At 44.3% G+C, this 22,630-nt stretch overlaps 1 protein-coding gene across 2 annotated transcripts in view; it reads right to left on the reverse strand.

Annotated features, from left to right (window-relative positions):
- The window catches only part of GRM3 (glutamate metabotropic receptor 3), a 244,806-nt gene that overhangs the window by 10,480 nt on the left and 211,696 nt on the right, over positions 1 to 22,630 (reverse strand). For both annotated transcript variants that reach the window (XM_088468926.1, XM_088468927.1), the window contains exons 3-4: positions 14,790 to 15,853; positions 9,468 to 9,642 (exon numbers count right to left, since the gene is read on the reverse strand). In XM_088468926.1, the coding sequence (XP_088325052.1) occupies positions 9,468 to 9,642; positions 14,790 to 15,853 (1,239 nt within the window). The remainder of the gene's footprint in view (positions 1 to 9,467; positions 9,643 to 14,789; positions 15,854 to 22,630) is intronic.

Below are 22,630 nucleotides of genomic sequence, written 5' to 3' on the forward strand. Positions count from 1 at the left end.
ATGAACGGATCGCCGACGCGGTGGCAAACACATCCTTACCACCACTGCATATACACACACACACACACCCCGCCCCCCCTAAAGCAAGAGTCTAGATCCGTCCCTGTCCTCACTGCACTGACTCTCCCGGCTCACTGCTCTATTCACAGTAGGATAAGGGAGTAGATAAAATAGCAAATAACATTTCAATATGTATATGTAAAAGTTTCACTTGAGATGTCTGACACTACATTCATATTTTATGTGCAGTTTAATGTACTATTCTCACTTTCTCAGCCATTGCCTATATAAAGTTGGATAAAAACCGTGTGACTGGGCTTGATTTAGCAGAGGACGTAATGGTGAAATTACGCAGAGCAAACAATTGCTTACTATTGCGCATGAGCGAACTCCTCACTGCGCATGCACAGCAATTGCAATACGATTACGTTCGCACAGAGGATCCATGCACAAAGTGAGTGACAGGTCAGCATTTGGGGGTTGGTGGTCAGAAAAACACAGACAGGTCTGAGTGTATGAAGGCTGTTTCATGGACATGCATAAATTAGCTATAGAGATTGCATTCATAGTAGAGAGCTCTCTGCGTGTCAGGACAGCTGCAGTGTTGCGGTTGGCAGACTTCATGCTGAATGTTTGGCCGATATGCGATGATGGTACCAATGATTACGATGTTGCACATCGTTAGACGGATATGAGAAGGCAGCAGTGGGCTTTGCTATGATCGGCTGTGCTTTGGAAGGCATTAACATATTTTAGCTACTGTAATCCTTGAGAGAATGCAGTTGAATCAGTGCTCCGCCGGACGTCGGGGCTCTTGTGCACATGTAGGTCACACATGTGCACTAGTGTCACTGCTAAGAAAGGAGCAGTGAAGCCGCTCGCAGAGACAGCTGATTTTGACATCACTGAAATTGGAGACCATATGAAGACAGATGATCTGCATCTAGCATAGGACTGATGCAAATTTAATGGTGCAAACTATGGTGGCGTATAAAAATGCACAAATCATAATTACAGCGACTGTAGACACTGACAGTGGACGTCTCAGTCCTTGCACATTCACACACACAGATGACACACAGATGACAACCAGGGAAGGGCTTTGTAGCAGAACTGGCATAAATTCGCAGACGCCACTGCAGCAAAACACACAAGAAAAAGCACGACTGCCTCCGACTCAGAATCAGGTCTTATGGGGAAAGAGTTTTCCAACCCCCCCTCTACAGACCACACCCCCTAGACATACCCCGTCTCCATTAGGGCTGCTTCCAGAAATTTCCGGGGCTGGTTTTCCATCCCAATCCACCTCTGGTAGTACCCAATATTAGCAAAGACTAACCAGTGGACTTTGCTTTTTAATACTTACTCACTGAATTTCTATCTTTTTGCACATATTTTGCGTGTATGTCCAGTTTTTTAACCTCTATATTTCACTGTATATTCCCAGAGATTGGGACTATTTATTTAAATGAATTAAAAATGACATTTTAGAATATTTATATTCTCCCTGTGCGCCCATCCCATACAACCCCTTGCTCTCTTTTCTCTGTATGGTATAATCTAATTTGGTTGATTTAGGGCTGCACCCCCACTTGTTGAAATATTATACAAATTGAATTGATATGGGGTCTAATACATGACAATATTATACACTTCTTTTTCTTTTTTACAGGAACCGTAGTCTACCAGTAAAAAACAATATAATTTCTACTATTAACCATTACCTCTGTACCCAAAGCACCGAGAGTACGGAGAAAAGCCCTAGTGTTATGGCACTAGGGCTTTTTGGCCCCAGAAGGGAGAGCCTACTCACTGCGGGTCTTCCCTTTGAGGTTCTGCTAGCTCTGGCTGGTCAAGCCTAGAGCAGGTAATAAAAAAAAATTGAGGTGACCCTATACTTTAAAAAAATATATATAGATTTATTTTTAACAATTTTTACACAGACGGAGAACAGAAACTTATTCTGGCACAATTCTAACGAGTTTAGAACTCGCAGACTATAACATATGGTGAGTTGTATATTTCACATTAGAAACATCTGGAAGATGTTTTGTGTCACGCCGAAAATGGTTGTGCCAAAACTCTGGCAAGTGTACCTGTACTGTACTTGCAGGTTATTACATCCTGTGACTTCAATCTCAATGGAAAATCTTCACTTTGTAAAAATCGGAGGCTATTACATTCCTCCCATAGCCGTGATGCTAATTTTTTTTTATCATTGATACCAATAGTGTTTCCTTTAGTAAATATGACTAAAAATGACTTTTACTGCATCACATACTTATGTGCTTTTTTCATAATGGCCCTGACCTCCACAGTGCACTGCCTCTAATCATGCAAAGGGTGCAGGGCCATGATTATGTAATTAGCTGAGAAACACAACATCACGCACCCCCCTCCCTGCCCATTGCCAGAGGGTGACCTGATGTCCTGCAAATCTGGGGACACCCCAAAATTTGTGTCTTTCACAGGTCTCCTGCAGAGTAGTAAATATTCCCTATAGTTCCCCTTTATGCAAGGCTGTAATGAGGGCAGAGTAGCTGCCAAGGACGCAAGGCACACTACTATACCATTCAATTTGCCTCAATCCCAAGGTCAAACCTTCCCCAATTACATGCGGTGCCACAGGAAACTACCACAAAGCACCATCTGCTCAGTCCCCCGACTGAAAGCCACAATCATGAAGATACAGTAAGCACTCTGTTTTCAGAGTCACTGATGTGAACTAATGACATAATGACAATTTTAGTGGAGAGGAACATGGAAGAGACAGCAAGGAAAAGAAACAGATGAGAAAATACAGAGAAGCTGACAGGAGCCCTATTGTAAGTAAACTAGTAGGGGAAATGCTTCGTAGAAGCTTGTGTGTGCGTATGTTTGTGCATGTGTTTGTGTGTTTGTGTGTAGAAGGGGGTTGGGGCTGAGAGAACATAACATATCTACTTATCACCTAAAAGTTTTGAATTTATTTTAAAAAAACTCAACCACTTTCTGATTGAAATAACCACACCTCATGATTTGGGGGCTGACTGAATTAGCTGCATGGTTCTGTCAGAATCTTTCGCATTAATGCATTGTGGGATTTCTGGCAAGTGATTTTGGCTTGCATCCCATAAGGATGCTAGCTGAAACAAGCAAGATTTCCATACCACAGAGAGAGATTCCGATTGAATTTGTCCCTTGGTGTTGAATGAGGCACATTGTTTGCCCCAGCCTAGCCCACTAAATCCCAAACAAAGAATAAAAATAGGGTGGTTACTGCGCTTGGTATTGAATAGTACTAATTTTATAATGATAACTAATGTATAAAAAAATCTGAATAAATAAGTACCAGGGGCAGAACTATGGGAGACAATTGAGGCGCCTGCCTCCGGGCTCCAGCACTGAAAGGGCCCCTCCCTCCATTGCCCACAATATATTCACCCCACTTAGGGCTGTAACTATGTACCCGGAGTGTACCGTCATGGCCCCTCAATACATGGCACCTCAGAAGCCACCATACACTAGTGAAGAGTTCCGTATCAGACCATCAGCTGCCGCCTCTGTCTATCTATAGCCTGTCCCTACTCATTGGTGTCACTGGTCCTCAACCGCTCCGACCCGTGCAGCAGTTCCGGCGCATCCCCTCAACAACAACTCCATGTCCCACTGTGGTTTTCCTCTGCATCAGGATGACTCTGAGCCTGATGCTCTTTGCACCATACAGGTCACTATCTTATCTGTGACTAATGCATACAGATGTGTCCACATTCATTTATCCTCCATGCGACACAAAACGCGTGAGCGAAGAGTGACTCAATTGCGCTGAGCATCTTTTCATGCATAAGTTTCCCTTCAAATGAGTCTTATTCGCACAGCGATGCGAATAGGATGCACACTCAACTTCTGTTGATTAAAATGATCTGTGGCATGCCTATATTCCGTGTGCAACTGCGGGTGCATCTGAATGCGAGATGCTACATTACAGTGTCAGCGGCTGTGACGGGGGGCACCAAATTATAACTTGCCTCCAGGCGTCTCTGATGAATTTACGCCACTGATAAGTACATATATGTTTGCTCTCTATTAGTAAATAGGAGGCTTGTTTAATATCACCGACAATAGTTTTATTACTAAAAACATAAACACATACTAAAAATTCAACACATTACAAATAACTTCATATGTATAGCAGTATATTTTATAATACACATGTACAGTTGTAAAAACCACAGTAGCTTAAAAAAAGATATAAAGCATCTGTTTTCTATTGCATAACTTGGACTCCAAACCACACAAAAAGGTACTTTGTTCTTAGGAAAAAATATAAACGTTTTTTGAAGCTACTGTGGCTTTACCACCACAGCTAGGTTTGTTACAAACTGCAGCCCACCACCAGCCTAATAAACTCCACAAAAATAGTCAACATCCTTACAAATTTACTTCAAAAAGAGGCCATGAACTTGTCATAAAGGTGCATCTCATTGCACCAATACAAGTCAGTGGGAACACAGCACAACAAGGGATAACACATCACTGAACTTCCACAGCCAAAAACGAAATGGCCTTTTACCAAATATACGTTCTGATGAGCCTCGTCTAACTGAGGGCTCATAGCAGGACCCCACCAAGAATGCCTGAGAAAGCCACCAATTATCCGGTGAAAGTCCTCCTTCACACCCAATATAAGATTCGCTGACTTGCACTCATTACCCCTTAAGTAGTTAACTAAAATATAGGACCAATCAAAAAAGACAGCAGAAGAGGTCAGCAACCAAACAAGACACATAATGCCTAACCAATGAACCTGCAAAGCCTTAGGAAAGAAAGAGGTGTCCCTAGCAGGTGGTGTTGAGTTGCCTAGGACACAGAGAAATGACCCACTACCCAAACACAAAGAGAATCAGAACCAAGACCTGCAGGGTGCAAAGAACAGTAAAAACAGGATCAGAAACAAAAAAACAAACAGAGGTGAACAGAACGGAAGTCCGAACAAACATCAGGGAGGGAGGGAAGGAAAAAAGGCAACCCTCCCATAGATGAAAAGACAGAAAAAAAACCTGCAGCCTATATGGTTAACTAGGTCTGATAGGTAAACACCCCCCCAAAAAAAGCCCCCCTCAGAGTTGAGGTCTGTGACGAGCAGGTATCCCAGAGTCAACCCTTGCAGGTAGCACCAGCTACGAGCATATTAGCACAAACATAACAATTACATGCATTCAGTTTCCACCAGCCTAAGGCCTTAATGCAAGCCTCATGCTAGCCGGCCACCGACATTGCCGTGCAATCTAAAGGAACCAGCCCCACCCTCTACACGCAGCATTTCAAGATCGCCCCAAACTGGAACTTTGTCAAAAGACAGAACCCCAAAGCACCAGCTATGCAACCCCAGCAGCTGGGCAGACCTACATGTAACAGGAAGCCCGAAAGACAAAGCAAAACCAGTGGTCCCCCTGGACAAGCAATTAGACACCAATGCCCCCTAGCCAACTGATTCATCTTGGAGTGCTGAAGCTTGCAGAGCAACAAAGCTGGACCAACCAGAATATTCTATAGAAGGAACAGGCCCCCTCCATGAACCTTGAAGGCATGAGCATTTTGCAAATGCAGAATGCCCCAACAGGAGCCATCGTAAAAGCTAGGCTGAATAGAGTGGAGTGAAACTCATCCACCGCCACAGCTACCAAACCTTCAATCAGCGCAGACTGAAGGGGAAATAAATGGGCCGCCTTCTACAGGGGGAGGGGGCGATGACCTTTACCCAACCCTTGAGGGCTTTATGAATTAAGAAGACATGTGTATAGTTGGATGCCCCATAAAACTGTACAAAAAACGCTTAACCAGCTTGGGACCTGCCACACTCATGTAGTCATCACAAAAAGCGAGCAGCGTCCGACACAGGCTATTACCTCTGTGCTGAACAGAGTCTCTAAAGGACACTCAGCTCTACCAAGCAACCCTGTAGGATTGCAGTGTAGCTGGGGCCAACACCTTCTACCTTAGGGCCCGTAGCCCAGATCTACAAGCTGTTAAATAAAAGAAGGACATGAATCCCCAAAAGGGCAGCTAGACGGGCAAGCGCATTGGAATCGCAGCTCGTCAAAGTGAGACAGCATAGAGCGAATAAACTTTCTGCCAATTGATTGCTTGTATCACACTCAGATTGTCTCCACAGACCATAATCACTAAATCAAGCAGCACTGCAACCCACAGTTCAAATGCCACAACAATCAGGAAGATTTCAAGCAATACTAGTTCTTTGTAAAACCATGAGCCACCAAAGACACTAGCCAAGAGGCAGCACACCTCCTTCCCTCCAAAAAAGCACCAAAACCTTTGAACCAGCTGCATCCATGAACAATTGAAGATGACCAATGGACTTCACAGGGGAGCACCAAAGACACAGTCCACTGAATTCCCACAAAAAGAAATCCCACACTTCCAAATACCACAGCAGCTCAGTCGTGAGATGAATGTAGCATTAAGGACACACTACACCCGCCATTGCACACTAAAGTTTCTGCAGAAAATGCACCCCATGGGTATAACACTGCATGCAATATTAAGCAAACCCAGAAGAGACTGCATCTGGCACAGAGACACCCGTCGGGTCACACAAAATTCAGGAAAATGTGTCTTAAGCTTGGTAGCACCCAGCAACAGTATCAATCTCAATTCCAAGATAGATTAACTTGATGGAAGGCCCTTCAGTCCTCTGCTGTGCAACGAGAACACCGAAGGGACTACATGGAAAACTGCAACCGCAGCACAACAATCAGAATCGCGGGGCACCACCACCAAGAAATTGTCCAGGTAGTGTGCCACACCACATGCCTCCATCCCAGTATCAATGCACCAGTGCAAGAAGGAGCTGAAGCTTTTGAAGAAAGCACAGGAGGCAGGACACTCCATGGGAAGGCAACGGTCCACATAAAATCCATAAAAATATGAATACCCATGTACTGAAAAGAGTCAGAGTGCAATGGCATAAGTCCGAAAGTGGACTCAATATCCACCTTCCCAATAAGCCCCAGCCCATCCTCCCTGACCAATTACAATGCATTTTTGAATGACTGATATGACATTCTACACTACCCAGGAAAGAAGGCAGAGTTGACAGACTGCGAATCAGGAAAGGAAAAATGTTGGATGAGCCTAAACTTTCCATGTTCTTACTTAGGAATGTCCCCCACCGGTGACAAAATCAGGTTAGCTATGGGAGGGGTATCAAAGAGGCCACTCATCCTCCCAAACAAGACCTCCTTTGCCACCTTAGCATGCACCACATCTGGCATATCCCTGGCAGACATTAAATATTGAGGTGGACCATGTACCACATCCCCAACCATGGGCAGGGTGAAGCCTGTGGAAAAACTCTTATACAAAAGCATTGGGATACCAAGTCAGACACTTGGACATGGCACCAAGGTTAATAAAGATAAAGATAATAAGGTCAATATGGAGAAAACTTTTTTCATGTCTAACCACGACCACAAACTTACTGGCAGCAGGGGTTCTGGAGGGCATTCTACATTTAGGGGAGGGGTGACTGGACACATAGTGAATGCAGGAGTGAAGAAAGGAGTACTGATGGCCTTGCTGATATTAACCACTATTGTAGGCAAAGCATTGACCATGCGGGCAGGTGCCAAACCCTGGACGCTTGGCAAGGGACTGAGGCATGCCTTGTCTACCCATTTGGCCATTAGAGCCATCATCCTGGTACTGTGGGACATCAAGCCAAACCTCAACTTTGTGAGTACCAGCATCGCTGGAGCTTCCCATCATCGCACCAAATGAGATTGTAAACTGTGACACTAGAGGAGAAGACATGTTAACACAAGTGCCAGCCAGGACTGCTGTGCAATAGAAGCAACAACATGAGGCTGAGGGAGGCAGGACATAGTGCTTAAATACAACAGGAACAGATGCTGGGACTGGGACACTAACATGGAGATCCCCAGCCCATGGAGGTGCCAAGGGAGCAGGGCCAGGGGACATAGCACCTGAAAATAGGGGCACAGCAGGAAGAGCACCAGGGGAGAGGTGAAGGGAGTCAGACAGAAAGTAGTGTTAGTGAGGAAAAGGCAGAGCACAATGACAGACAGGCAGAGAGCAAAGAGAGAGGAATACTGTGGTAGAAAAGAAACACAACAAATGGCAACTGATACAAGACCATACCACAGGACGCCAAACAGGGCTGCAGAAAATGTCTTGATGAAAGAGGCCAATGCCCCTCTTTCCAACCCTTAACATGGCACACCATAAGCACCTGCCCCTAGTCACCCCTGGTTGGTATGAATGCTGCATCATCTGTTTCAGTTTCTCACCAGAAATGAACCTTACACAGTGACCATGTTGAAATTCATCATGTCTAATCGGATGACATTTCGACATGATAGACTGTTGACAAACTATCTCTGGTGGTCTCGTGGTGTCTTAAATAGTCCCAGCAACAGCAACATTTCCAGCGTCATCTTCTGGGTCCTGGTAGTCACGTGAGGAGCAATTCCAGTGGAGATGTCTGAGAAGCAGCATTCCGGTGAGTATTCTTCCCCTTATCCCTAATCTCAATCCATAACTCTAACCCACCTCTAGTGTCTAACCCTAACCTTGCAGCCTTACCCTAACCAACCCCTATGCAGCCTAACCCTAACTCTCCCAGCAGCACCTACCCATTGACATTCTGAGAATATCTACATTTCACATGACAACATTTCACATCTCAACATTGTGAACATGTCGACATTCCAGATCTTGACATTGTGAACATGTCGACATGGTGTCTGTCAACATGTTGAACTATAGCGACATTCTAATCTCATCATTGTGGTGTCGACATTATGAATTTCGACATGGTAACTGTTGACCATGCGACCAGATCCCAATTAGTGTCCAATCATTGCTCAGTTTTCCAGAAGGTGAATAGTATCTATCAATTTTCCAAATAGGAACATTCCAGTATCTGTCCAAGCAGTTATTGAGTTTAACCCACCAGCAGCAGCTACAGACAGTCAAAACTGCAACAACAGTAAGGATAGAGCAGCACAGGGTTAGAGAACAGTCTTGTGCTTGTAAAGAGTTAGATCCATCCCTACAGTAGGATGGCTATGTGTCCTCTGGTGGTGCGTCGTGTGGTTGGAGGAAGCATCCCAACAAGATTGGGGATGGGGGTGTGCCACTGTTCTTTCTTGCCCATGACAGTAAAGCGTCTCATTATGGACCTTTCTTTAATTAGTGCTTTCAATGTTAACTAATGACTGTACTAATCATATGTAATGTAGGTATTAAAAACATGTTGTATAGGGTGTTTTATGTTTTTATGTTTAATATTTCCTTTGTAGACATTACTGTGGCTGTAAAACTTGTGATAAACATTAAATGGGACTCAGAATGAAATATCAGAATTTTCATATTACCACAAAAACATAGATTATGTATTAGACATTTAAAACAGGTGGAAACCCTGAATTATTTTAAATACTTACACTGGGAATACGTAGTTGCCGTGCCACTGACACTGAATCGATTTAAATGGAGTCTGTGTGTTACAACATTTTTCTGTGGTTGAAATAGAATGATGTGAACCTTCGGTGTAAACAAGCATCCTAAGACTACAAAACCACTGAGGCTTACAGAGATACACATGGTTGTAGTTTGGACCTGGAAGAAAAGTAAACATAATTTTAATTTTACAAGCCATTCGTCATACAGGATATTCATTTACAATAAATACAAATTTTAGGACGCACACCAAGACTCGCCTAAAGTATGTAGGAAGCTATGGTATGATGCAGTTTCACAGTTTTGGACACAATTTCATAAATAATTCCAACAATTATTAGACTACAAGTCTCAGTTGCTCAAATAGGAATGTATAAGTCAACTTTGTACAGTATAATAGAAATAGTGAATATTGTTTTCCATCATACAAAGTGTACTATATTACAGAATCATGCAGCACTTGTTATTCAAGGTCAAGCAGAATTTTATTTTTCCAATAAACACTTATATCTTCACTATTGTAATGGACAGCAGTGAGTTAATGTTGATGTTTTAGAATGTAATATAATACGACAAATCCATTGGGCCTTTTGTATGAAATTTAATATTTCCAGTTCATATGAAATGCAAGGTCAATGTTGTAAAAGTAACAAAGTTTTAAATTTACTTTACATATTCCTGTGAGTTACATGTATGTTAACTTTGCACTGTTTTGTTCTTTGCGCATAGTGACTTTAGAAGACGCGTATGGATAGGAAAAGCTGATCAAGTGGGTGATGTCACTGGCAGACCTGAGTGAAGCCCCTGTACTTAGTGCTAAGTGACTGTATAACCAGATGCATGCAATTTGGTCATGTGCAGGGGACCTGAGGGGGTGAAGCTGTTATTCTTTACCCGCGCTCAGCCTGTTGGAGGAGCCCAGGTCCTGAAGTCCCCCCCCCACCCTGTTGCTCCCAAAATAGGAAGTGGTACTTCAGACAGGAAGAGAGAATCATCAGCCTCTCACCCCAGCACACAAGCAGTGAGTTTTCTCTCCCCCCCCCCCCGATTGGTGTATGGGGGGACGGAGGTTGGCAATCGCACTCGACTCACCACTGGATCTGCCGCCACCCCTGTGAACATAGGGCCTAGACGGAAGTGCAAAAGCTGCACGCAAGTAGCTTTGCCATTCCAACCTTGCAATTATGGTAATGCAGCAGGAGGCGTTACGCCTCCTGCATGTATTATTTATCCGAGCTGCATCCAAGGATGCAGCGTTGGATAATCTGCGATAACATCGTCCAGCTGAGTCACCTATGGGGTCGCGCAAGCCGGCCGCTGCAGATACAAGAAAGAGGCCAGGAAAACTTTGTCAGCCAACGGAGATCCTGGACTCTTCCCTCCCCCCAAGATGGCGACACACCTCCATTTTGGGAAACGGACCCCTCACTACCCACAAATGGCAGCAGATTGTCAATTTCTGACAGTCTGTTGCCACTCTGTGTGCAGTCACGCAGGACCAATAATGCACATCGGCAGTATGGGTCCTGCACCTTCGCAGATTCCCGACCAACTGGAATCTGCGTTCAGCAGTGCACTTACATGTTTTTTCTATTTTTAAAAAATGGGGTTTGGCCACAACTCCTCAAGTAGTCCACACCCCCTCCCAAAACCGGGGACTGACAGAACTTTCGGCACCCCTGTGCATGTGTCCTGCATGTGTGTGTTTAAATTGATCCAATTGCCATGTTTATGACTGTTAAAATACCTTTTTTTGTTGGTGTTTATACGGTAAGTGCATCATACACGAAAGACAAGCACTTCAGGGCCGTATTCAATTAGCGGCGATATTTTCGCCAAAAAACAGGCGAAGACGCAATTGGAGAAAAAAAACTGGAGAAAAGTTTTCTCCATCCCAAATCAGGCGAAAAAAAATGCAAAATCCCTATTTTTGGCTAAAAATGTGCTGATTTCTTTCAGAACCCTTTGGACAGCCCCCCTAATGATAGTTTAGCGAAGAAAAAAAATCCTAAGTTGCGCACTTTGGCAAAAAGCGACCGCTGAAATTTCGGTCAATTTTTTTTTTCCCATGAAAAATCCTAAGTTGCGCACTTTGGCAAAAAGCGACCGCTGAAATTTCGGTCAATTTTTTTTTTCCCATGAAAAATCAGTTTAACTTATTGGGGCTGATATTTCGGAGCGCCATAATAATGCATCAAGTGTTCTAAACATCGCATGTGGCTGGTGCAGGCATTTTTTTAGGCATTTAGAGACCCAGGGTATATCCTGCATATATCCTGAGTAGTACCTGCACTGGGAATCGGTATGAAATACCGCCGGTTCAATTCCCGGCAGCGCCTGACCGACCAAGCAGAGTTCCCGGCAGCGGAAGCCCGACAGCGCTGGAAATCCCGATCATCGATAGGTAAGTATTGACTAACCTAACCTAACCCCCCTAACCCTAACCCTCCTTAGGGGTGCCTAACCCTAACCTCCCCCCCAAGTGCCTAACCCTAATTCCCCGTCTAAGTGCCTAACCCTAACCCCCCCTTGCCCGCTGCCTAACCCTAAGTCCCCCCGTGGGGTGCCTAACCCTCCCTCCGCCTAGCCTAACCCTAACCCTCCTTAGGGGTGCCTAACCCTAACCTCCCCCCCAAGTGCCTAACCCTAATTCCCCGTCTAAGTGCCTAACCCTAACACCCCCTTCCCCGCTGCCTAAACCTAAGTCCCCGGGAGGGTGCCTAACCCTAAGTCCCCCCGGGTGCCCTAAATATAGCCCTCCCCCCCCACGGCTGTCTGCTCGCGGCGCCCGGCATCCCTTCGACCGGGAAACCGGGTGCCGGTCTCCTGGCGTCGGGGAAATGTCAGGCGTCTAGACGCCCGGCATTTCACCCTCGCCCGGGATATGACAGTCGGGAAGTCAGCTGCCGGTATTAAGGCAGCCGGCTTCCCGATTGTATACCCCTGCACTGCTACCATCATACATGACTAGCTGTTCCCCTGTATGTTCCGCACAAGCTTCGCTTGATCCAGATCTTCTAAGTGTGTAACTGTGAGTATGGCCGTACAAACACCCAGTGGCGTAACTATGGAGGGTGCAAGGGGTGCGCTTGCTATGGGGCCCGGCGGCTTAGGGGGCCCGCCGGCCCAGCAAGCAACCCCCTGCACCCTGCCGGCATTGTTTTTATTATTGCTTTAAATTCACTTTTCTGGTGCCGGACCACCAGCTGCGGCAGCTCTTGATGAACAGCTTCGAAGTCCTTTTTAATCAGACGCTTGTTGCGAGCCAAAAGGAACTTGCGGACCTTTAGCCACTGCTGGTCCGCGAGTTCCGATTGGCTTGTGACCAATGCTTGATTAAAAAGGACATCGGCGCTGTTTCCCAATGGCTACGGCTGTGCTGCATACAGGTGCTGGCAGTAGGCCCGGCGATGTCGGGACAAGCGGGATAGATGTACCAGGTCCCATGCTTCGGAGGGGTCCTGCCATTCAGCAGCAGACGACGTCACCAGATCCTGCAAAGGTATGTATGGCTTGAATGTGCGCCGTGCCCGTGCAGGAGGCTTCCTTCTCCTCGTCCTCTGTGCCGGTCCCAGACACAGTGGGTATATCATGCGCTAAGCAGCAATAATTGAGACTGTCCTGAAACTGGGGCAAGGGCAGTTGGAGTTTATTTGAATTACATTGCTCTCTGCAGATATCCAAATGGCATCCTGTGAGGAAGATGAGGCCCTTACATTCACTGCCAACAGTAGAGACTTACTGTACTTAATGAAGGTGGTGCTTTAAGAGTGATGGGAAATCCCATTCTTATATTTTCCAGCCATGACACAACAAGCAACGAGCAGCTTGTACACATATTTTGTGGTTAGTAAATTAACCTTACAATGTCTTCTGACTGGGCGTTGAATATATCTATCAATAATGGCAGCACTGTGCTACTATGTTATGAGCCCAAAAAAGCACTATTAGTCAAAAGGAAAACTTGAAAAAGCTTGTTTCGTACTCTACTTGGATTTTTTTCATGCGATATACTTTATACTACTCAGGGGTTATATTTGCAAAGTGGCGGCTTTTGCAATGCATCGTTTCTTGGGGTGTTTGACCCCAAAATGTAAATCAGCACTAATATTAAATGCAAATCCAGATGTGTTTTAATATTAGTAGCACTTTAAATTATGTGGTTAAACCCACCAACATCCATGGGGGCAGGGGTTGCAGCTGCTATGGGGCCCAGAGCTGATGGGAGCCCATCTTTCCTGACAGTTTCCTGTGTTATATACATTTTTCACCATTGGGTGGTACATAGGGGTCCTTACACACTTTTGCTATGGGGCCTTCAAATACCTAGTTACGCCCCTGCAAACACCTCTACTGCACTTCAATAAACCAAACACTTGGTTAAGCACTAAGGCTGTCTGCTGTATCTGGACTCTGCTGGTATCTACTTTTATAACCTGCATTCCATCATAAATAGTACACACATATCAACAGTATGAACACTACCTAGTTACACTTCTTGCACAATTTCACAGTCCTGCAAGAACCTGCAAGAAGTAAAGCTAGCAGAAGGAGGTGTGCATTCCTGAGGAGAACCCATCACTGCTGCCTGGGGGGCAGGGCTTGACTGGAGGAAGGTGCCGCTCAAGTGAGCCAGGGGGTGAGTGGAACATTAAGCCCTGTGAGCTCAGGCTGCTACAGGTTGAAAACTCTGCAGAGGAGAGAAGGTGCCCGGGGGCGGCTGCCACAGCTGCAGGGTGTCTCCGGAGTTCTGTGAGCTGATGGGCATTTCTGTCAGGGAAAGCCCAGGTTGGCATGGTTGTATCAGATGAGACCCTGCCAGGCAAGTGGTTAAAAAGTAATTGAGGGCAAAATAAATTAAAAATGTAAAACAATGACTTAACAGCTCTACCAAAATCATTGACGTGGTGCATATCATGGGTCAGGCATGGGTATGATTCTGGTATGCCTGCCTATATTTTTAAAGTGGCATTCATTTAAAAGGCAAAACCACCCTGATTTTGCCTTTCAAATGATTGCTGCTTTAAAAATACAGACCGACCTGCAGAATCACATCCGTACCTGCATTTCACAGGCTATTACATAAACCCCAATGTGTAGTTTACTGTAGCATCAGTAGACTGTCATGCTACATTTTCTTTTATTTTACTTACATTTTTTTTACTTTCTGTATACTTTATACAGCAAATTATTGATGGTTGACAAAGAATCTTTGTATTTGGTGTTAATGTAGCCCTTATGTATGTTAATTTTACAACGATAACAGTAACAAAAAGTACTGAAATTTAAAATGAAGCTGAACTTACCCTGTAGTCACTTGATGTCACATAAAATATTGGAAGGAATGCGAGCCAGATGATACAAGTTGTGTACATTGTAAATCCAATAAACTTGGCTTCATTGAAATTTTCTGGGCACTTCCTTGTTTTGAAGGCATATACTGTACATAATATCACGAGAACCACATCATATGTTAAAGAAATCAACATACTGGAATCTTTGACATTACATTTTAATATGACGGTTTCCCTTTTCTCAGGAAGTGTATACCGCCTGGTACCAGGATATTCCAACATCAGCCAGACAGACACAATGACAATCTGAACAGAGATGAGACTTAGACATATGATGACTTGAGATTTGGGGCTGATGAATTTAGGTCTTTGAGCACCGTCTTTTACACCACTGAAGATCCTGGCAATTCGATTTGTCTTTGTAAGAAGAGCTGAGTAACAAACTACAAAAGAAGTTCCAAGCCCAAGGCGGCGTAGAGTACATATGACTGGGGAAGGTTTGGCTATGAAGAAAAATGTCATACAGTAACACATAAAAACTCCAATCAAGAGAATGTAGCAGAGCTCACGTCCAGAAGCCTTGACCAAAGGAGTGCTGTTGTGCATAATAAATACTCCTCCAACCAGACATGTGCACACAAAGCCAAGACAAGCAATTGTCACTGGTCCTATGGCCCAGGCGTCTTCCCACTTAATGTAGTCTTCTGGTAGGTCAAAACAACCTGTTAGGTCTGATGTTGGCCATCGTCCTGCTCCACAATCAACACAAGTGAACTCATCTGCTAGGTACTCATATGTTTCACATGGGATGCAGATCCAACAACACACATCTCCTGGCTGCATATTCTTCATTTCATTTGGAGCACAGGGATCACTACACTGTGAGGTTGGCACCAAACTTTTAGACCATTGTATCACATCTACATCTAGGGATAAGGTCTCAGCCCACTGGCCTATCTTTAAGTATGAATATTTGCCATTATTAAATTGAAAATTGAAGACATTATATAACCCAAGTCCATCTCCATATGCATCAAACTTCACAACGCTGTCTGCACTTGGTGGGATAAATGGAGCTGTTAAAACAAATGAAAATGTATTAATACTCACATACATACATACATGTAAAAATTTGTATCTTTGTGCAAACATATACATTTACATTATAAGGGATGTATTTACTAAAGTGAGTTTTTAGAAGTGGAGATGTTGCCCATAGCAACCAATCAGATTCTAGATATTTTCTGCTAGAAGTTGCTACTTAAATGTTAAGTAGAATATGATTGGTTGCTATGGGCAACATCTCCACTTCTAAAAACTCTCACTTTTGTACATTTACCCCTAAATATGAGATATGATGTGTTTGAGAAATGTATAATATTTACTTTACTACAATGTGTGTTTTATAAAAGTTATTACTGTATTGAAATGACACAAACTTTTTTTCTAGCCAACAAAGACATTTCCACTTTGAAATGTGTGAAATCCATTCCATTTATAAGGCACAAGCGTTAGGTTCCTGTCCTCCCTGAGCTCATCATATTTGCCACTACATTATGCTACTGATAAGCTCCAGCTTTAAAAAATTAATACGTGGCCTCCTTTAGAGTGATATTGTTTAGGTTTGGTTTCTATTGATAACAGACACTACTATTTAGCCTTAGTATTATATACTTGCCAACATTGGCCCCCATCAAGATCAGTTAATTGGCAGTTATGCAATGTAGGAGTGTGCCTCATCGCCTAGTGGCGTATCTATTGCTTCCATTAATAAAAACTAGAAGCCAGAATATTATTACTGATTTTCATTTAAGCAAACTAAAACGAAAACACAGACACATTTCTATGGACATAAAATGTGTGCAATAAATATTTGCATTTTCATACTAAATGGAAATGCATACACATGGAGTAGAAACTAATCACATTTGTATTCCATAATATATCATATACATCTGTTCAGATACAGGGTCTGCATACATATAAATATAAAATACTCATACAGGTTGTGTCTCCCATATCTAAATTCTTGGGACCAGAAGTATTTTGGATATCAGATTTTTCCATATTTTGGAATATTTGCATAACACAGTGGTTTTCAAACTCAGTCCTCAGGACCCCACACAGGTCACGTTTTCCAGGTCACCCAGCAGGTGCACAGGTGTATAACATATATAAATGCATGTTACTTAATATAATGGATGAGCTGGTTGGGACACTGCTGCTTGCGGCTTGTAAGCATGCTGGCTCGCCTCTCCACAATGACCGGGCTCCCGCTGGGTCAATTCAAATCACTGGATAAGTGTACACTGCTTGTCCCATAGGAGTGAATCTAGGAGGTGTGCATGAGTCCTAGTAACTACTCCGTTCTGGGTAGTGAGGGCTGGTGGTAGCCGTTTGAGCGGTGGTAAATAAAAGTTTGTTATGCTGTAAGACCAATCAAGGAAGCTTCTGCCGTAAACAGGAATAAAAGAGCACTGGCGTTTTTGACTTTGTCCCCCAACATTTTTTTTTTTTGCCCCCAAATTCAAAGTGATTTTTTGTGGTGTACTTACGTCTTTTTAAATTTTTTTTTTACACAGTTTACCTTTGGGGGACTGTCTGAAGGCTGCACGGGGGTTCCCGCAACGTTGCACCCCAAAACCCCAATTCTGCACTTTTTTCCGCCTGCTATCCATAGGCGAAACTTTTCCTCCTATTACATTGCATTGACTTTCCGCCTAGGTGAAAAGTCTTGCAAATTGAATACGGAGTAAAATCAAAACAGGCGAAAATGACGTCATCGGCGAAAAGTTTCCGCCAAAAGCTCGCGAAAACGGCTTTTCACTTCAAATTGAATATGGGCCTAAATCTATTAATGGAGAGCAAGCCGTATATGCAACATGAAATAAATGTTACTGTTACTGTGTTCACATGAAATAAATAAAAGATACTTTATTTATAAATACCTGACACACATATACTGTACATTTTACCTCATGAATTGTGACTAAAGTACATATATATTTACCTCATATATGTACTTCTTAATATAGTGTGGTCTTTAACCCTTAACCAGGGTTACACCTATTCCACTTCCTGTCTTATGACAAAGTTTAGTCTACTTTGAGAGATGATATTTTGCTGGAAGTCAGAGCAGCAAACCATGTTTTTTTCTCTTTGCTACACTACAGCAAGTGTTTGTATTTATTTTATGTTAGCACAGTCTGTTTTGTTTCTTTAAAGCTGATTTGTAATTTATGCTTATGTCTTGCTTTGCTGAAACAATTAGTGCAACAAAAGGTAGCCTATGATAGGATCGTGTGCACAAGTGGGAAAATGCAGAGAGAAATAAAATCCATATCACTGGATGCAGCATCAGTAGTAACATTCTGTAGTGGCATTGTACATACTTGCCTACTTTTGAAAAACAACAGAAAGGGGTCTATTAAATATTCAGCCCCAATTGGCCACCTAAATTAAGAATCCTTGGGGTCGATCCAATTAGCCGCGAAGGGTGCGAGTTGCCGTTGCAACGGTGTTAAAATGCCAGCAACGGACCAGCATCTCGCACCCTTCGCGGCCTGCTCTGAGCCCAAATTAGCTGAATTTTGCTGATTCGGGCTGCCGTAAAGTGCGGCCATTGCAATGATGTCTCTCACCGGCGAGTTCATCGCGACTAATTGGATCGACCCCCTTGAGTTGCAGCAGTGGATACTAAAGTACCAGGGCAATTCAGTAATGCTCTGGTTGCGGGTTGCTTTTTGGAGCAGCTGTCCTTCGTGCCCTAACCCTGACACTTCACCGCTAATTACTACTGGAGGGGGTTCTGTGCCGAAGCGGTTGAAGAGATCCAAATGGATCCCTCTTCGCAACTTGGACTTCCCTTAGTCTCCAGGAACCAATGCCATCTGAAGATGGTGTCAGTTCCCTCAGTCAAATTGTTGAATACGGATATGATGAATGTTACTTAAAACATGCACAAACTACAGTTTCCTCATTAGTAATGGTACCGATCACCTTGATGAATAGGCCCCAAAAAGAGAAACTTTGTTTTTTAAGTATACTGGAGTTATTTACAAGTAATTAAGATGTCTTCATAGTAAAAATAAGCACGTATATTGATTTTGATCTTTGTTCAAATTGTTTAAACTTCTGTTTTCTATTCTGTACAGGTGGATATTAAGTAAATGTATACTTATATGTTTTTATGTGTTCAATTAATATATATATGTATGTCTAATCTTTAAACTAATGCTCTGCTACAGCAGTTTTTGTTTTTAGATTTGTCCTGGCAGTTATTCTGTGTATTCAGTACATGTCTGTAATTACAGCAGCAGAGTGTCTTCCTTCCCTGAGAAAGATAGCTTAATTTATACTTGTTCTTCATATAATCTGCAGAACAATAGAACTTGTTCCTGTTTCTCATTGTTTAAATAATGTAACATCAGCATCTAATTCATGCTCTATTTTGCTGTCATGTCTTCATAGACATGCTTTTTGTATACAGAATGTGTGTGCATCTTTGTCTACTTAAATGGTACATTGCCCCCATATAACTGAGAAATGCCATGCACACACATGATTAGTGCCAACATGAGTATGTGGCATAGCTCTGTGTATTCTTAGTACAGATGTTTCTGAGCCTCTTACATGCCACTGATAAAACTGCCATGTGGTTTACTGAACACGGGAAGCCAACCCTATTAGCATTCTGGCTCTAGGCATCCCTAATTGTCACATGTCCTTTTTATTGTTTTCTTATGAGTATACATGATTTGCTGTAGAGACCCTCATCATGGTGAGATCAGAGGACTCCAGTTATACTATAGGAGCCCTCGCTAGACTAAGGGGCACATTTAAAAGTTAGTTTATGAATTGCAAAATATGGGCCTGATTCAAAGTTGCACCCAAAGCCGATGTTCGTGTAGTTGAGCGATGTTTTGTTACTGTGTATGTGTGAAAAACACTGAAAACCTCTACTCACTTGTGTAACACAGTGTGTAGGCACAAAAGCGCTGTTACAATTGAGATGCACAGTATTAGAAATGTCTTGGAAAAGTTCTGGGCAGTGGCGTAACTAGGGCAGGGCGAGCGGGGAGCGTGCCACGGTACCGGCCCGCCCTAGTTAGCCAGTGTAGCGCCGACCGCAATGAGTGCGGTCAGCGCTACACATTTACACAGGACCGGCGCTAGGCTTCCAGCACCGGTCCTGTGCTGCACGCCTGAGCCCGTTCCCTCCCCCTGAGCGCTTGCCCAATAGCACCAGGAGGCGGGCTCAGGCTGTGCATAACACACGCATCGCCGCCAGCGCTGGCGGCGATGCGTGTGTTAAACAGCAGCCAATGAGAGTCAGATAGACTCTCATTGACTGCTGCAGCACCCACTGCAAGAGCCGGACTTCCGTTTTCTGGCATTTAGGAGCAAATTGCTGATCACCATTTACCCCATACGTTACCAGATTTTCATTCCAACCAATCAACAAGTTGGATGGCTGGACAGGAAATCTTTACGTGTGTATGCAGCATTACCCATGCTAATTTTTCTTACTTTGTCATCCTACCAGTGACATGCAGTCAGGTGAGGCAGGTTTGCAGAGCCTTTCCTGTCAAACTCAGGCATACTCCTAGACATACTCTAATTTTTTCTTATCATTTTTATAGCCAAAACTTTGAAGAAAATATTATATATATTATAAATATCTTCTTTGTATCATTCTAATCATTTTTATAGTCAAGACTTTGGAGTAAAAAGTCTATGGCAGGTGAGGCACTGCCTCCCCTGTCAACATTTTCTGCACATCTCTGATCAAAACTCACCAAATTTCCAGCACTATATACTGCTGGACCTTTGTATAATGCCCACGTGAATGCTCGGGTTCATATATGTATGTTTAAATCTGGCTCTGATACTAGCCAGTGCCTCCCCAGCCATTTACCTGGCTGGGGAAGCACCGCACATCACTGCACCCTACATATTTTAAGCTGTCAACCAGGGTTGGGTAACACACCGAGCCAGATTCCTCAAAGTTGCTGGCAAACTAACATAGGCAGCATTTTCCTATCAGTGTGCTAAAATAGTTCCATTCAATGTCCCAGTTGTACTGTTATCTATATAAAAATTTAACTATCCTGAGTTAAATGTGATCAGTGGGAACTGGAAATCATGCACCCGTTCACCTCCCTTCAATGATGACCTCAGTCAAAAGCAATAAAAATATAGCAGCAGCACTTGGGTGGGGGGCACATGACTCCTGTGCCCTGTGCATCAGATGCGACCATGACAGGCTGGGTTTTCCCTGACATGTTTGCATATGATGCACCAAACAGAAACGGCCACTGGGCGGCTGATGGAAGATAACCTTCCAGCAGCCACCAATCTCAGAGGAACCTCAAAGAAGTGCAGGTAGCCGGGAATGGCAGAGCCTGGAGGCAGTGCCCCTTAGCCGTAATCCACAGCATGAAGGAAGCCGGGTGATGGGCGAGGTAGGCCCCGGATATAGGCCCCTGTAGCTGTTATCCATGGCATGAAGGGAATTGGGTGACAGGGGAGGCAAAGGTGCTTCCTTGTAGCTATGTTATGCTGCGTGAAGGTAGCTGGGTGGGGGGGAGCCGTGCCACATAGGCAATGTGCGCAACCATACCAACTGCACCACTTGGGCATAGCTACAGCCATGGTACAACCATGGTAGCTATGCCCAAACTTAAATGTACTTTGTCAAGGATGAGAACAGCAACGGCATGTGTAGGCCAAGGCACTATTATGTTACCTAGGATGGGAGGAGTTGTGAACTCTCCTGGCGTAAGAAGCAAGGAGAAGGATTTTGCAAGTGAGTTTCTAGTGTACCTCGGCACCAATCAACTTCACCAGTGACAGAAAGGAGAGATACTGTATATAAAAGAGTTAGTTCAGGGGGCGTGGTTTGGAGGTCCATCGGTGCAGTCGCACCTAACATGAGCTCCGGGTGATTGGGGGTCTCCAACTTGCCCTATCCCTGCACTGGAATCCCATCTCTGCCATAGGGGTTCCGAATAGCCCTTGGACGCTGCTATCAGAGCTCCATCGGCTAGTAATGCCCGACAACTACCCTCCCCCTCCAGAAGCCTACTCGCGGCTCCCGATCCCCGGCCTCGAGTTGGAGTCTGAGCTCCGGGCCGGCTGGCGGCGGTCCCCGTCTGGGGTCTGCTGCGACTTACCTGACTGAGGCTCCGGGATTTGCCTTCCTGCTCGGCGCTCCAGACCTCTGTACAGGCACCCTGAAACACCCACCAGGGAGCTCCCGCGATAAGCCCAGCTGAGCTTCCGGAGTTTGCTGTGTCCTCCAAGGGCCTGCCGTCCCACATGGTATCCTTGTGGCTTCTGACCCTGGGATTCGAGTGAGCCTCTGGACTACAGCTTCTCACTAAACAGGCTATTACAACACCCCTGCAGGGATTCAGAGCCTGATCTACAGTGGTCATTGCCAGCGTCTCCATTGGTCCTCCAGGTGAAACCTGGTCCCTGGACTTTGAGCAGCAGTGGTGCTCCAGTTCCATTTCGGAGTGATCCGACTCTGACTGCTATTTTATGTGGTGACCTGTGGCCATCCCTGTGGACCAGGGGAAGTAGAGAAGCCTGTGTCATATAACTGCTTCACACTACAGCCCTGTGATTACTTCTGCTGCTAGCCTGTTACTGCATTTTTTCCTGGTAACCCTGTGCAGAGTGACAAATCACTCCAGAGTTAGCTATATCAGTTTCTGCTGAGGTGTTTCTGTTACTGATGGGTGATTGACTCCCCCCATCCCTAGTCTACAAGATATATTTTGGACTTCCTGTTTTAATTATACTAAATGTGATGTGACACTTTATCTACCGCTATACCTATCCCGGAG

The sequence above is a fragment of the Taudactylus pleione genome, unplaced genomic scaffold (assembly GCF_031769625.1).
Source record: "Taudactylus pleione unplaced genomic scaffold, aTauple2 ptg000086l, whole genome shotgun sequence".
Taxonomy (NCBI): Eukaryota; Metazoa; Chordata; class Amphibia; order Anura; family Myobatrachidae; genus Taudactylus; species Taudactylus pleione.